At 29.3% G+C, this 16,492-nt stretch overlaps 3 protein-coding genes across 3 annotated transcripts; 1 reads left to right on the forward strand and 2 right to left on the reverse strand.

Annotated features, from left to right (window-relative positions):
- Window positions 1-2,374: 2,374 nt before the first annotated feature.
- On the reverse strand, window positions 2,375-3,901 carry LOC129916723 (histone deacetylase 11). Its single transcript, XM_055996830.1, has 5 exons — window positions 3,474-3,901; window positions 3,305-3,415; window positions 2,782-3,248; window positions 2,619-2,727; window positions 2,375-2,554 (listed from the first exon to the last, which is right to left on the reverse strand). The coding sequence occupies exons 1-5, from the start codon at window positions 3,639-3,641 to the stop codon at window positions 2,396-2,398; spliced, it is 1,014 nt and encodes a 337-aa protein (XP_055852805.1). The 5' UTR covers window positions 3,642-3,901; the 3' UTR covers window positions 2,375-2,395.
- Window positions 3,902-7,477: 3,576 nt separating this feature from the next.
- LOC129916719 (RIB43A-like with coiled-coils protein 2) lies at window positions 7,478-9,315 on the forward strand. The gene is made up of 8 exons (XM_055996828.1): window positions 7,478-7,719; window positions 7,786-7,926; window positions 8,085-8,248; window positions 8,319-8,397; window positions 8,497-8,658; window positions 8,721-8,948; window positions 8,999-9,105; window positions 9,170-9,315. Exons 1-8 carry the CDS (start codon window positions 7,597-7,599, stop codon window positions 9,309-9,311), a joined length of 1,146 nt encoding a protein of 381 aa, XP_055852803.1. The 5' UTR covers window positions 7,478-7,596; the 3' UTR covers window positions 9,312-9,315.
- Window positions 9,316-9,369: 54 nt separating this feature from the next.
- On the reverse strand, window positions 9,370-15,766 carry LOC129916716 (adenylyltransferase and sulfurtransferase MOCS3-2). Its single transcript, XM_055996825.1, has 6 exons — window positions 15,649-15,766; window positions 15,086-15,583; window positions 14,909-15,029; window positions 12,298-12,524; window positions 9,670-9,889; window positions 9,370-9,602 (listed from the first exon to the last, which is right to left on the reverse strand). Exons 1-6 carry the CDS (start codon window positions 15,748-15,750, stop codon window positions 9,457-9,459), a joined length of 1,314 nt encoding a protein of 437 aa, XP_055852800.1. The 5' UTR covers window positions 15,751-15,766; the 3' UTR covers window positions 9,370-9,456.
- Between the last annotated feature and the right edge of the window lie 726 nt (window positions 15,767-16,492).

Genomic DNA, 16,492 nt, shown 5'->3' on the forward strand with positions numbered 1-16,492 from the left:
AAAAAACAAAACAAATTATAACAAACAAAAAAATCGATATAATATTTTAATATTAAACTTCTTGTTAATTACAATAAAACTATAATAATGTGTATATAATGAAATATTAATTTTGAATAAAATAAATTAATTTGTAATTCGCTTCAAAAAATGTAATATGATAAATTTTGTATTAACAATAAGATTTTTAAACAATTAAATTTCTTAAACAAATTTAATTTATTTTTATTGCAATATATAAACACAACATTTCAACAAATGATATTAATTTTTGTTTTAAAACAAAATTTATTTTTAAGTTTATAAAATTATAATATTAACAATTTATTATTATAGCATACAAAAATAACAAAGCTATTTTTTTTTTGTAAAGCATCTTATACCATTCAGTCATGAATCAATAAATTGGTATTTAATAAAATGCGTAAACAAATCGCAATTAAACGTATTTGTTTTTTTTTTTTTGTCGAATGGACCAGGTGGAATGGTAAGTATTGGCTTTTGAAAATTAAACAGTTAAAAACAAAGAGAATATTATACTTTTTTTAACTATATGAATGAATCAATAAATTGGTATGAATTAATTTGGTTATTTCAAGAATTTCAGAACTAGAATTTTTGCAGCAATCAATAAAAAGTTTTTCATTCACAAATAAAATTTAATTAATTAATTAAAGAACTTTTTAAACATATTTTATTTGTGAATGAAACGTTACTTATTGAATCCTGCAATTTTTTATGGGGTTTTTAAAATGACCGATGTAGCTGGTATCGACATAGAATTTTACCCTCTATTAAATACCTGAACTTTGTTGAAAAGAACACCATCAATTCAATCTTTTATTTTCAAAATATGATAAGTCCACTATTTTAAATCTTTCAGAAGAAAAAAATATTATATTTTCTTAAATGTACCTAATCGATTTATAAACAATATATTCTGAAGAACGTTTTCCTAACTACAGAACACTTTTGGTATTCACTTTTTAGACCGATAGTTCAAAAGATAAAAAATAAAAAAGTCCTTGAACTCACCAAACTTTGAATATATTTATGCTTAGAAAAAAATTCAAAATTTAAACTGGTTAAAAGCTTTTTTTTAGCAAAAGATACAAATTTTTATAAACTAACAATTATGTCATAAAAAAAATAGTAGTAGTCACAGTGACTGCATTGCATAAGATTAAACAACGCAACTATTCAAAAACTATAAGCACTGTAAAATATGAATATAAAACGAGCATTTTGATGTATTGGGCTGTATTGGAATTCGAACCTTGGAAAAGACAAATCGTTCAATGGATTAACACCCTGAACTGCTGACTCTATATTCGTAAAGCTGTTTAAGTTGGACTTGGAATCCTATGGCTTGGCCTTTAAAATGAAATTTCAATTTATACAGCACTGCTATCAGTCAGTCTCAGGCACAACGTACTAATGAGTCACGGTTTTTCATGCATGCAGTAGTGTCGGTCATCGGCGATCTTTAAATAATTCTAGGCAAAAAAGACAAATTCTAGAAAACGATATACAAATTCCACATTTAAACGGGTGTTCTAGTTCTAGTATTCGTTAGAATTTGAAAATAGAAACGAAAATTGAATCCGTACGGATTGAAAACAGTTGTTCTGATTTCCATTCGACTTTTTTGTTGGAGAATATTGAAAAATTCAAAAATTTGTCGGATTGTAGATCCGTTAATTTTTCGAAACATCCATGAATCCGCAAAATGTGTTCGAATACCTACGGAACTCGGAACAGCTAAAATTCGAAAACAGGAGAAAATGGAACTCGAACGGAAATCAGGACAGCCGTGTTAAACTTAAAAAAACTTTATTTTCCTTTTGCCATTCAATTTTAATGATGAATCGAAAATCTGTATCAGTTTTCAGTTTAATGCAAATTTTGTCCAGGTAAAAGGTTTATTTTTATTGGGCAACTAGTCATGACAAGTACAGCGACTTAAGGAAAAATTTATTTTTTATTAAGGGTCACTTGATTATTTTATATAATTAACCTTAATTTGAGATTTTCTCTCAAACTGCATTCATTACACTACTCCTGGTTTTTGTAAGTTCTATTAATATTTTTTAAATAAAACAAAAAAATCATTAATATGATGAAAAAATTAGTATATTTCTGCATTAATAAATTTGCATACATATACTTCTTCCCTATTTTAAGGAACATGTTTTTTTTAAGTGTTAGCAAAATACATTTTTACCCGAACCGCCAAAAATTGGTTAGAAACAAGCTATTTATTAAGTCTTTTCGAGTCCTTTTATCCAAGGATAACCTGTCTATATTGCAGCTTTTTTTACCACTTCAAAATCAATCTCTTTCACCTTACTCAAGGTGTTTCATTTGTGCACATTCCAATAAATCTCATATATTTTTATTTTGATGGAAGTAATCCTTTTGCTCTAAGATTCATAATCGAATCTGCAATAACTGCTGCCGATGATTTCAAATAACCACCGCTAAGCAACATGACAATTGGAATTTTACTTTGAATGCATGTAGTGAAGACGAATTCATCTCGATTGATGACACCCTGTAGAAAAAACAAATAAATATTTAATTCAATTTAGTTATATTAACTTAATAGAGAGAAAAACCTGAGGAGTAATGGACAAGAGGCCCAAGGAATCGCCTTTGAGAATATCTGTTCCAGCATTGTAGACAACAAAATCTGGATGAAACTCATTCATTGAGTCCTTAAGAGATCTATTAGGATTCAACAAATATAACACCTCAATTTAAAACAGTTAACCAGCTTACCTAGTCAGCTTTTTGAAATAAGATGCATCTTCGGTAAATGGTCTCAACTCTACGGCACACTTGATACTCTCTTTGGCAACATGGTCCTTAGGATAAATCGAAGCATTATACATATCCAAAATGAACACATTGTTGTTGTTGGAAAAATCTCTTTCATGACCATTGCCTTGGTGAGCATCAAGATCAACAATCATCACTCGAACAATGTGCTTTTCTTCTCGCAAAACTCTGGTAATTAAAAGAGTGATATCTGCATATGCACAAAATCCCCCTCCCCGATAGGAGCAACAATGATGGAATCCACCCCCTAAATTAATAGCCCATCCCGAGGTAACAGCTAGTTTGCCAGCTAGAATTGAACCAGCAGTTTGGAAGCGCATTGGTCGCAGATAGCCACGCTGGACAAAGTGGTTTGGGACGAGCAAAAGAGGAACTATTTCGGAGATCTTTGCTGCATTTATACTCCACTGCAGAGAAAATAATTAAATGTGAGGATGAAAGATTTAAAGAAATAGTAAATTACTTTTAAACTTTTGAGATACTCTTTCTTGTGAACTTCGAGTAGCTCCTCTTTAGTAATTTCACTTGGAACATAGAAATTTCCCTCTGCTATAAGATTTTCTGCCTTCAATATCTGTAAATTTCACTCATCAATTTGTAATCTTTCAATTATTAAACTATTATGCCATCACTTTAACAATATGATGTCCCTTTGCTGCATCGAAAGGATGCAGTTTTTGAAGACCACAAAATTTGACTCCATAATGTTCGGAGTAAACAATCGGAAGTTTCGAATCTTCATCGCGTCGAATTTCTATCGGAGATTCGTGATGAACTTTTTGTGTACAAAATTTTTTCATGATGAAGTTCAATTTAAAGAAATTAAAATAAATTACAACATAGAAACAAAAAGTTGTTTGCAAATGCAAAATGTTTAGATAACTATTTAGTGCCGCTGACTGACAATCAGCTGGTTTTAGTTTGTTTTGATGATTTTGTTCAAGTTTTAATGAATTTCACCACAAATACAACAATTATTGACATCATAGCTTTACCATGGGGGAGTAAGCTTTTGATAGTAAAAGCAATGTTTTCGGCAACATATGAGAGCTTAAATGGTGTTTGTGTAGGAACATGCGGGGGCGTATGAGTAACTTTTTTATTTGAATATTTTGAATTTTATACATAAAAGGAATCTAAAGTAGTTATTATGTTGTTATAATATTCAAAACATTATGTTAATTTTAAGTTGAAACGTGAAAATAATGTGAATGATTGAACACTAGTTTAAAATTTCAAGTGATTTTGAATACACTTTATCTCAGTTAAAAATGGTCTCATTGAAAACAAAAAGCATTCTTTTTTTTAAGATTTTTACTTGCTCAATAGGGCAAGTATTGGTTTGGTGTCGAAAAAAAATTGAGGTTTTAATCAAAACCAACATTACGATGATATAGAATACCAAAAAAGTGGGTCTCGCAATTCCGTCCGTGCGTCTGTGTGTCTGTACGTCCATCTGTACAGATTTCCACAGCCTAAACGCGTGGATGGATTTTCTTCAAATTTGGTACAGATGATTTTTATGGAATTCTGTTTTTTTTTTTTTGTTTTTTTGTATCTCGATTAGAAAGTATACCTAGCATACAATTTTTTTAATTTAAACCAAATGTCTCGAAAACGGCTCTAACGATTTTGATTAAACTGATTGCAGACGTAATATTCAAAGCTATAGCAATAAAACTGCATTTTTATTTTTTCTTCTTCTCTCTTCCCCAACCTCAACAAAAATTTCTTTAAAATTTATATAGAGGCAGCTCGTAAAATCTACAATTACGCTAACATAAAAGTGCTTTGAACTGCAAGAGCAAGTACGTGCGACCCCAGTGGTGCATTTTATTTTTTTTATTTTATTTTATTTTATTTTATTTTATTTTATTTTATTTTATTTTATTTTGTTTTGTTTTGTTTTGTTTTGTTTTGTTTTGTTTTGTTTTGTTTTGTTTTGTTTTGTTTTGTTTTGTTTTATTTCATTTCATTTCATTTCATTTCATTTCATTTCATTTCATTTCATTTCGTTTCATTTCATTTCATTTCATTTCATTTCATTTCATTTCATTTCATTTCATTTCATTTCATTTCATTTCATTTCATTTCATTTCATTTCATTTCATTTCATTTCATTTCATTTCATTTCATTTCATTTCATTTCATTTCATTTCATTTCATTTCATTTCATTTCATTTCATTTCATTTCATTTCATTTCATTTCATTTCATTTCATTTCATTTCATTTCATTTCATTTCATTTCATTTCATTTCATTTCATTTCATTTCATTTCATTTCATTTCATTTCATTTCATTTCATTTCATTTCATTTCATTTCATTTCATTTCATTTCATTTCATTTCATTTCATTTCATTTCATTTCATTTCATTTCATTTCATTTCATTTCATTTCATTTTATTTTATTTTATTTTATTTTATTTTATTTTATTTTATTTTATTTTAGACTTTGATTAGAAAAATGTTTGTTTATCTTTAACGTTAATTCAAAAAAAGTTCTTAAATAAGGATTTTTTAGAAAACCTACTCACTTTTTTTTTAGTATTTTTCGCGATAAGACTTAAGTGCTTTTGAGATTGCTCTTCTGTGATCTGGATCTATATATTTACTTGCAATCAACCAACATAAAATGTTTATATTTTCAAAAATCCCTTCGTCCTTCTTTGAGGGACGTTCTACACAAAAACCCAATTCGAAGGACATCGAGGGATTTTGAATAAATGTAGAAAATATTGAATATACATATAAAAATTAAGGAATTATTTTTTTAGTTGATAAAAAAAAAACAAATAATTCAGGCCCATTTGCTGAAACGAAACTTAAATAGTTAAGTAAAACCTAAAGAGCTAAGTTTCTCATAACGGTTTGCTCAAATTTCAAATTATGTCATAAACGATCCTAAGTTGAACATAACTTAGGGGGAAGAAATAGTAGAACATAAGCAGTTTACGATCAACTTAAGCATTTTTACTAAACAAAAAAGAAAGAATGCGGCTTAAGAAATGGATGTATGTAGTCAAAAATTACATCAATTATCAATTTAATAGAAATTTACTCACTTTCACAAATTTTTGAAACACTGTTTTTTTTTTGTTATCATACTTTTCATTCTTAGTTTTGTCAAACGCACACATTTAAAAATTAAATTCTTTCAAATGAATATTTTTTAAAATTAAATTTAACATATATTTTTGGTCACTTTCACTATTGAATCTTTTTTTTCTGTAATAAAAAGACACACACTTTTCTTTACAACAAATTTGTTGCATTCTAACTGCTTAATTTGCTCAAAAACAATTCGAATTTTTTGACTTTTCTATCGATTTGACATTTTGATTTGAAGTTCTCAGCGATTTATATCATGAAAGTAAATCATTGCTGAGTTCCATATAAATATTTTTTAGCAACGTAGAATAAAATAAGAAGAACTTATGAACTATGTTTGACCTAGTTAGGATTGAAATTTATGACCCGTATGAGCAAATGGGCCTGGTCAAATTGTACTTAAAGTTTTTTGGGTGCTGAAAAATCAGCACTTTAAATACATAAAAACTTTGTCCACGTATTTCGATATTCTTTTGAGTGGCAACAATTAGTCGTGTACAGAAACGGGTAGGACCTAAATCGTTAGAAATTGTGTTTTTATTTTAATTTACAATTTGTTTTTGAAAAAAAGACTTTACTTTTTGAATAACACAAACACAAAAAAACAATTAGGCGTCACAATTCATTACACCACCATCAACACTTTCCACTTTTATATGAGCCTGAATACAGTTGGAATCTGGAATCAACATTAACAAACGCGGGTCACTACGGTGTATGTGTAACCTTTTTCATATTATGGTTTTATTGGACTGTTTAAAACGGTTTAAAAACGGGTTGATGTTTTTTTTTGTTGTGAAAATCATGGGTCGAATTTCGGCATACGTTCGTTAACGTATGGTTGCTATGTGCCCCTATCTTTTTCTACTAATTAAATACAGACAGAAATAGTCAAAACGTTAACGTATGATCGTAATCGTGTGCCGTGATTCGACCCCAGATTTTAGGTGTTGATTGATATATCAAGAAAAAAAAGGCTTACCAACATGCTTTTTTGCGAATTTCATAGTTTTCAACATGCTTTCAAGAGGTTAACTAGTGCTTTTCTTGCTGAATAAGTCCCAAAATTGTGTTTACTAAGTCTACTGGGAATCGTTGCTTTCGTTTACGGAATTCTTCCCTAGAGATTTCATTTCCACCTCCATGATATTAGGGTTCAATCTGGGATTCAAAGTGAATTCCGCAAAAAAAGTTTGTCTTTTCTGTTTTGTTCACATATGTATATGGTAGATTCTACTCAGTCCTCGAACTCTTGTGTTTGTTTATTCGTTAGGAATAATTTTTCCAATTTCTTTTTATGAATCTGAACCTAAACATGTTCAATAGGATACATGCTTAAAATAAACAAAAAGTAAAAACTCTATAAACTCAATGTCTCTATGGACACAATGTTGTGGCAGAGATAAACAAAACCTCTGGCCACAAGGCATGGGTGAAATATTACCTTATTTGTTGTTATGGAAATGTTAATACTTTTATTTAATTTGAATAACAAAACTGTTCGTAAGAAAATAACAAGTTGTTTTTCAATTCATAAAACATAAGCTCTTTGTATCGTTTGTTCTAAAACACTTCCTTTTTTTTCAAATAATTGTAATAATAAATTCAATAAATTAGAATTTGTATTTTATCAATCCTTAAAACTATGTTAAAATTTGTTATTACCACCAAAGAAGATCTTCGAGAAGCTGCCAAGCTTGAAAATCGAAGAAAGTACGAAGAAGAACGCAAAAAACGAATTTTCAATGGAAAACAACGACTTTTTGGGGTAAATTTTAAAATTATTTTCGTAATAAATAAAACAATTCTTTTAATAATAATTTGCATTTATTAGTTGGACAGTGCTGCATTAGAACAACAAATTGCAGAAAAAGTGAAGCGCCAAGATGTTGAGGCTGAACGTGAACGCAAATATGTCGAAGAAACTGAAAGACGTGATAATATATTAAGAGCAATGGAAATTAACCAACAAAGGGTAATTTAAATGTTCAATTTTTTTTGTTGTTAAAGGGAATTAAGGGAAGTCGAAATTCGACCGATCTGTAATTTTTGTCTAAAATCCCACAAATAGGTTTAAGCTTCTAAATTATGCATTTTTTTTTTACTAAATTAAAACGATTTCTATGTTTTTAGGAAGCCAAAATTCAAAATTCAGATTTAAACTATTTCCGTTGTCGATTTCAACGCAAAGACTTAGCACGCGAATATGACTTAAATAATCCTGATCGAATAAAAAATTCTGAACCAGCTCGTATATCAGATGATGATCCTCGATTGGGTATTTCAAGTGCTCAGATGTAAGTTTACATTATAAGAATTTAAAAGAAATCTATAATATTTAATTTTTTTCTAACAAAAAATGTTTAGTTTTGTTGGAGAAGATTTAAATGTTGCCGACCGACAAAGAGCTCAAAAAAATCAACAACGTGCCTGGTTAGAACAACAAGTACGTACATTTATTTTCAAAAAAAACTATAACAATTAACCGCCCTGAAATATGATTTTAATATAATATTGTTTGATTTTTATATAATGCAATTTCAAGATGAGAGAACGAAAGCAAGCTGAAGAAGATCGAAAAAGAGCTGATAAAATTCTTCAAGAATCCCTAAATGCTAGGGATCGACGATTAATGGAGATGTCAGTTGCTGAACGTGAAACTCAGCTTAAAATTAAAGAATCTATTAGACGCTATAATGAAATGCTTGTGAGTATTTTTGTGTTCCCTTTTAGAAATTTTATTAAACTTAAAAATGTTTATAAAAAAAGGCCTATGAAAAGAAAGCCAACAAAAAACTCACTAAACAACAAACACAAGAAGATAATTTGGCCGAGATATACAACATGCTCGGAAGTGACATGTTAACTGAAAATCCAGATGTAGCACAAAGTAAAGTTGCATTGAATAAGAAAATTGCTTACATGTACAAAGGAATGACTCCTGAAGAGGCTGAACAATTCCGTGCTCAGCAACAAAGACAATTGGAACAGAATAAGGTTGGTATTGTCTTCGTTTGAGAGTTTCAAAATTCAATATTTATTCGCAGCAACGCAAAGATGAAGAGAAAATAAGAGAAGCAATTTGGGATCAACATGCTTTAAATACATCCAGAGAGCTTATCTTAAAGGAAAGAGAATTAAAAAAAATTGAAAAGTACTTTATTTCATTCCTCCTCCAACCATTAATATTTAATTAATTATATTTCAATCTTTAATAGGGCTCAAATAGAAAAACAATTTGAAGTTAATAAAAACCTAGCTCAAGAACAAAAAGCTAGAAAAGCATTCATGAATAATGTTGTCTACAGAAACCAAGCTACTGAAGAATATTGGGGACAATTCAATCGTACAACTCGTTAAATAAATAAACTTTTTTTTAAAGCTTTGAATATATGTATTTTATATATTGCTTTTACAATAATTAAAAAAAAAAACAAATAAAATCATTTGTGTGTGTGTGTGTAGTATAAAGAAAAAATGGCTTCTTTTTTAAACTTAAGTCTAGTTAATAGATAGGAAAGCTTGGATCAACTTTCTTTTGCCACGCATATAATCCACCAATAATGTCCTTAAGCTGATAGGATTGAATTTTGTGACGCAAATGATCTACAGCTAATTGGGAATCGTTACCACGTCGACAAATAACAACAACTAAAAAAAAAAGATAATTATTATGATGATAAATATAATTTATTTGTATTTTTTCTTTAATATTTACCTGGCATTACATCACTCTTAACTTGAGATAGAATTTCGTTTACTCTACTATCGTCTAGAATATTTTTAAGAGGAATATTAATTGAATTATCAAGTCGACACATTTCAAATTCAACAGGACTTCGAACATCGATGAGTAAATGTTCCTCTTTTGAATACACATTGTTGTACTTTAAGGCAGACATTCGGTGTTTAACGGGCAGAATTGCAAGTGAAAAGTCCTAAAATTGAAAAATAAACTAAATGTTAATTAAATAAAAAAAAAAATTTTTTAGTCAAAATAGAGAACTCAATGGATAAAAATAAAAGAAGAAATGTACTAAAATATAACGGACAAATGTCCTTCTATATGTACCTCGAGCTACAGCCTAAACTAGGCTCTAACATATTTTATTAAAATTTTTGTTCCGTTATTAACGGTACCTGCCATGGAAAGGCTTTTTTGATTTGTGAATTTCTCATAAACGACATAGCATATTTCAACTAAAATTTTTATACAGAAACATTAAAATAATAAAACTTTTATAAAATTTTTATAAAAATATTTCAATTTTTTTTTTAAATCAATTTTTTGAAAACGGGTTGATTAATTTTGTCGAAATTTCGTTTTTATGTGTTGAATAATATTTTCTTAAAAATGGCATACCAATTTTTTTTTAAATTATATAAATATATATAAAAAATTAATTTTTTGTTGTTAAACGGCTATTTAAACACGCTTTAAGAGAAAATAGGACATTCCTTCTTCCAAGTGCTTTAAAAAATAAAAATCATGTTGTAGACAAAATTTAGGTGCGTGTGTAAAATGAAGAAAAAATTAAAAATCGTGGAACCTAGTTACCAGTTCTTTTAGAAATAAAGAAAACTATAATAAAAATATGATGAGCGCACTATTCTTTGGTTGGCATTCGATTCTTCCGTATCAGAATCTTAAATTAAATCTTTCCCTGCAAGTACTCTTAGTCTTTGCACTGTAGAAAGATTGATGACAAGTATCCAAACCTATCACTTCGAATAACGTCAGAAGAGTTTTACTGTGGATAAACGAGAAAACCTCGCACTTTTGGAATAGTGTTTCTACTCTTCGAAATAAAAACCTGGGGTGGAATCGTGTAAGATGATTTTTGATAGTTGACTGTCAAATTCAAGAAAATTCGTCTGTGTAAGATGATAGTCAAAAGTGACTATCATATTTTTTTGACTTTTTCTGCTGACACCTATTTAGGTGTCAATTTGATACAATTTAAAATTTGTAGCATATTTTTTTCTTGGTTTTCGTTGTGCTTTTACTTTGTTTGGGAAAAATGAATATTTTTGTGCCTGTGCAATTATTTTAAGCCTACAAAATTAAAATAAAGTAAATGAATATGAAATAGAAAATAGAAGATTCAGACTTGAGGAACAAATTAAATTATATTTTACCTCCCCGACTCAAAGTAATGTGCAATCATACCTTTTTACACAAAAAAAAAAAATAATTTCAAAATAATATTTCGTGTTTTTAATAGACTCGTACAAAATTTTCGAATAACGTAAAGGCCGAGAATTCGTTTTTAATTTTATTTTTCGACTTAGCCCTGATTTTTCAATCGTCAGTTAGACTATCAGACGAATAAAGGTCAATATAAAGAAAACATTTATTCCTAGGAATAAGCTCTAACTGAGGTTTATTTGACTATTGAAAAATTGGCCCTTAGGCTACTCTATCATATTGGCATAGTATACATTATACAACCTTAAAACTAATAGAGTTTTTGAGATATAGTTGTAAACAAAAAGTATTTTTTTTGCAATTTAAATTCAATGAAGACAAGCGAACCTATTCTATTGAAACATGAAAAAAGGTCTTTATTGGAATCATTGCTAATCAAAGCTTGATAGAATTAGAAGTACGAAGATCCGAGGAAGCCTTCATGTTAAAAACACCATCTCCCAAAAAATTGAACACGACCGACTCAGTTGGTATTGCCATGTTCAAAGGAGAGATCCTGAGAACCCCGTAAAAAAAGCAATATCATAAAACGTTCCAACACGAAATAGAAAGAAAGGTAGGCCTAAAAACTGCTGGTACAAGCAAATGCAAAACCACCAGCATTCAGTTGGCCTTAGAAATGGAACAATACAAAACCGGGAGGCTTGCCGCCGATTTCTGAGGTCAACCCGGCGAACCCCACAGGCGGATCACTAGTGTGAAGCAGTTACGTGGGATAGTTATGATCCCCTCGACATCGAGATCATAACAGCGCCGAGAAAAAGGAAGAAGAAGAAGAAGATTGCTATTAATTGTATTAATTTATTGTTTTAATAGTTTTAAATCATCTTTTTTTCGTATAAATAATTCAAAAAAAGGTATATCCTTAAAAAGTTTTTTCTTCGGTTTTTGTAGGTGAAAAGTTCAATTATTTATCGTTGAACCTATTCTATTGACCGGCAGTGTACTATAATGTTACACTTTACACAGTACCTACTTTGCTAGGCGATGTTAATTTTAAAATTATCACTATTACTACATTGTGACTAAATTGCGCTGATTAATGTATCATAAAACTACTTTCCTCATGATAAGAAAGATCATTAACTACCCCTCTCTATCAATGTCCAAACAATCTATAAATAAAACAAGTCTTACCTTATCAGATGCACGCATTCCACAAAACTGTTCATAATTGATAAGCCTCGTTACAAACGGATGCTCTGAGCAAACATAACAATCTTTTCGTTTAGCACGGAGTTTAATATTACGAAATATTGATTTGGTTCCATCGAACAGTAACAATCGTCCGCTTAGAGTATCGCCCAAATTGAGAGCAACTTTTATAGCTTCTAATGCTTGAAGGGATCCAATGACTCCAGTAACTACAAATATGTATATTGATTAAGTATCAATGGAAAATTATTAGGGAACCCGGCCGTACAGCTCCAATTTTCATGATCTTTTTTTCATACGTCGATAATTAAAAATTCATTAACCTTAACTTAAAAACATTTTAACCTTAACTTTAACCAACATTGGCAATTTTTAACCTATAATGCCGTATTGTTTTTTTTTTTAATTAAAATTAAATTTTTTTTAACAAAACTATTTTTTTTTTGCTTATGCATATTTCATAAATTAAATGATACCAAAAGATTGTAATTTTATGAAAAAAAAAAATATATAGGAGTAAGCGACAGTCTTCCATCGTTTAAGCGATAAATACAATTTTCTTTTCAAACACAAGAAAAAATACAAAACAGAATCACTTAAAATATTTAAAAAAGCTAGAAGCGCATTCTTAACTGTTAAATTTAAATCTACTAAATTTAATGAAGAGATTTTAAAAAATGGTGCTCAACTCACAATTTTGAAAAAAAAATGTGATTAAATAACTTTTTTTTTTAATTTTTCGTAATAAAATATGAATTTATTTAATAAAAAAAATTGTTGGCAATAAATATTATTAGTTGAATTTCGAAAAGGATAAGGTAATAAATACGAGTATATTATTGTTTTGAAAAAAAGAAAAATAAAATTAAAAATTACTTCAATTTCATTGGCATTTTTTTTGGATAAAAACTGAGCTGTTGTATTGAAATAATTAATGTTTTCTTAGACTTTGACAAATAAAAAAACTTTTGCTATTTAACCTTCAATAAATAATTAGGGCTTGAATGAAGGAAAAATAACTTTACCCATATTTCAGAGCCCCCGCACACTACAAACTTTCTATCTGCCGATAGTTTAGTCGGGTTGGGCTCCTAGTGTGCGCACAGGCAGCTGACTAAACCGTCGGGTGGCGGATACTTAATCTTTGTAGTGTGCGCTCTCTCATATATTTTCATTCTGATTAAGAGACTGACTAAACTGTCAGCCGATAGAAAGTTTGTAGTGTGCGGGGGCTCTAAATGTGAACTTTGAAAAAAAAAAAAAAAATAATTTAAATTTTTTTCAAAAACTTCTATTAAAAAAATTCGTCAAAAATGAAATACTTTTTGATTTTTTTCATAAACTATGATACATATTTTCTTTTATGAATTCAAATAACAATTAAAATGGCCAGAACATTTTGAAAAATAAATATCGCGACCTTAGAACACCAAGGTTCTAACCGAAAATTTTGAAAAAAAAATGAGTTATATATCAAATCTAGGTAAAATCGTGGTGCTTTTTCGATTCCCGCTATCTATTTTGCTCTATCTCTTTCCTTTTCAAAGATAACCTGGGATACAGAGTTCTATCTACACAATTTTCATTTGAGATTTAAACAATTAGGTTCTTACTTCCACTTAGAACTTTGTTTCACAAAATATCCAGAGATACAGAGTTCCAACTGCCTCTTTTTCGATTTGATTTGGGAGCAATAGGGTTCTAACTGCAAACAATGTTGCAGTTAGAACTTTGTTACATGTTTAGACGAAAAAATTTAATGCTGAGCAATTAGACTTTGTTTATTTTTTTTGAAATATATTTAATTATAAAAATAATAATTAATTAAATTGTACATAGAACCTTATTGTTCTAAATTTAACTGTCGCATCGTTGAGCAACGAAGTCCTATATGGTTTTTTAAAGTCAAATTTAAGGGTTAAAAATGTGTTTTTATTAGTGTTTTAAGCTAAAATCTTAAAGATTTCCTATACATTTTATATATTTTATTACGAAAAAGTTTTAAGAACGACATTTTAAAATTTTTTTCAATACCTTTTTTTTTTTTCAAAATTCTGAGTTTGAGGAACATTAAACTTTATTTAATTTACTTAATTCTAATTTAAAAAATAGGAATAAGTTTCTAGATTTTTAAAAATTTATATTATTTAAATATTGTTGGTGTTGCCGTTGTGTTCAAATATTTTTTTGTTTAAAGTCAATTTGTGAGAAAATTGCATTTATTGCATTGTTCTTCACTCCTAAATATTTTGTTTTACTTTAATTTTTTAGAAAATCTTTTGACATTAATTAATTTATGAAATTTAAGCAAAATTTTTAAAACAAAATTTTTTGATCACAAAAATCTTCACTAAAATTAAAAAAAAAAAAAAAAACAATAACAAGGCAACAGCGGCAATTTTAAACCTATGGTCTTAGAGGTTAAAGTATTTTTAATTACCAACGTATGAAAAAAAAGATCATCAAAATCGGAGCTGTTCGGCCGGGTTCCCTAATATTGCCATTTTTGAGCTTTAGTTACTCCACTATTATGATGTAATTGTGTTTTTTTTTCAAAAATGAGAAAAGGGGAAAAAATAAAATAAACTCTCACCTGCTCCAAGAACCCCTCCATCACCACAATTCGTAACAGTCTCCGGTGGTGGTGGAACTGGGAATAAACACCTGTAGCAAGGTCCTCCATTGAAGTTATAAACAGTCAATTGTCCATCAAACTAAGAACATTCATTAGAATGGTTTCTTTTTTTGTAAATGAATTTTTCAAACCTACCTGCAAAGCACTTCCTGAAACTAATGGCTTCCCTTTAATGACACAAGCATCGTTCAACAGATATCGCGTAGCAACATTGTCACTACAATCCAGAATCACATCGTATTGCTCAACAATTTCCAAAGTGTTGTCATTGCTCATTTGTTTGTGATAAGTAACAATATTTGAACTTGAATTGTTTTTTAACAAAGCGCTTTTGGCCGAAAGAACTTTTGGAATGCCAACGAAATGCTCCGAGTGTAAAATCTGTCGATGGAGATTACTCTTCTCAACATCGTCATAGTCTACTAAGCCAATAGTGCCCGCACCAGCAGCAGCTAAATACTGAGCTGCAGGACAACCAAGTCCTCCAGCTCCAACGATAAGAAATGAAGACTTTTTGAGTTTTAATTGGCCATGAACTCCTCCGAATTCGGGTAGAATTAATTGACGACTATAACGAGCTATTTCATCGTTTGTCAGTAATCGAGGGGGAGTTGGAGGTGAATCGTTTTGTTGCTGTTGTTAAAATGTGGGTCATCTTAAAAAATTGTTTTTTTTATTTTCTTAAGGATTTTTTTTACCTGAAGTCTTTTCAATTCGGCCAATTCATTTTCTTTTTCTAGCAATTGTAATCGAAGACTTTCGACTTCCATTTCTAGTTTATCTTTTGCGTCAGGATCCATTGTTAATACTTATCTGTTTGTGGTTTGCATCAATTAAAGATTAAAAAAGATTAAAAAAGATTAAACAACTTTTTGTAGCAAAAGTTTTTTAAAACAAAAATGAACAATAAAAAAGTTCATAGATGACGTCGATTTTTTGACAGATGCTGTCTCTTGGAACAGCTGATTTTAATTGTACTAGAACAAAGTTATATGTAGTTTTGCTAGAAAAGCATAGATGGCGGCACACGTTAGGGAAAACGGAAACGGATGTGTGCATTAACTGTTTGCATATAAGAATATTCAAATACATATTTAAATTTTTACTAATGTCGAATTTCTTTAAAAAAATCGAATTTATTTGTTATAAACAATCTGCCCAACATGTGCAATTTTGCCAATTTAGCGGAACTTTATTCGTGGTTCTTGGAATTCATGAGATCTAGGGCTATTTTTTTGCATAAATTAGCAAAATGCTGTTCAAATACTGGCTTGAGATAGAAATCCAAAACGAACCGAAGTAATTAGTTGCAAAAAAAATGTTAAAAATAACTTCGGAATGCAAAGCCAAGACCCTTAGTAATAGACCCGAATTCAGCAATAAACATCACAACAAAAACATTACTGTTAAAAAAAGAGCCAAGTTCTCCTGTTGAAATTATGCTGGCACAAAAAGTACTGAGATATAAAAGTGTACCAAGTTCTAAAGTTTGGTTTCAAATTTGTATCAGTAAAATTTTGATTGTTTACTTGACAATTTTTC

The sequence above is a fragment of the Episyrphus balteatus genome, chromosome 3, assembly GCF_945859705.1.
Source record: "Episyrphus balteatus chromosome 3, idEpiBalt1.1, whole genome shotgun sequence".
Lineage (NCBI taxonomy): Eukaryota > Metazoa > Arthropoda > Insecta > Diptera > Syrphidae > Episyrphus > Episyrphus balteatus.

Coding starts and splice junctions, on each gene's coding strand:
- LOC129916723 (XM_055996830.1), bottom strand. CDS start 3,641: ATGAAAAAATTTTGTACACAAAAAGTTCATCACGAATCTCCGATAGAA. Junction 3,416..3,473: donor AGGGACATCATATTGTTAAA/GTGATGGCATAA, acceptor TGAAATTTACAG/ATATTGAAGGCAGAAAATCT. Junction 2,728..2,781: donor TATTTCAAAAAGCTGACTAG/GTAAGCTGGTTA, acceptor GAATCCTAATAG/ATCTCTTAAGGACTCAATGA.
- LOC129916719 (XM_055996828.1), top strand. CDS start 7,597: ATGTTAAAATTTGTTATTACCACCAAAGAAGATCTTCGAGAAGCTGCC. Junction 8,398..8,496: donor GTGCCTGGTTAGAACAACAA/GTACGTACATTT, acceptor TGCAATTTCAAG/ATGAGAGAACGAAAGCAAGC. Junction 9,106..9,169: donor GAATTAAAAAAAATTGAAAA/GTACTTTATTTC, acceptor AATCTTTAATAG/GGCTCAAATAGAAAAACAAT.
- LOC129916716 (XM_055996825.1), bottom strand. CDS start 15,750: ATGGATCCTGACGCAAAAGATAAACTAGAAATGGAAGTCGAAAGTCTT. Junction 15,584..15,648: donor CCGAATTGAAAAGACTTCAG/GTAAAAAAAATC, acceptor TTTTAACAACAG/CAACAAAACGATTCACCTCC. Junction 9,603..9,669: donor TAAGAGTGATGTAATGCCAG/GTAAATATTAAA, acceptor TTTTTTTTTTAG/TTGTTGTTATTTGTCGACGT.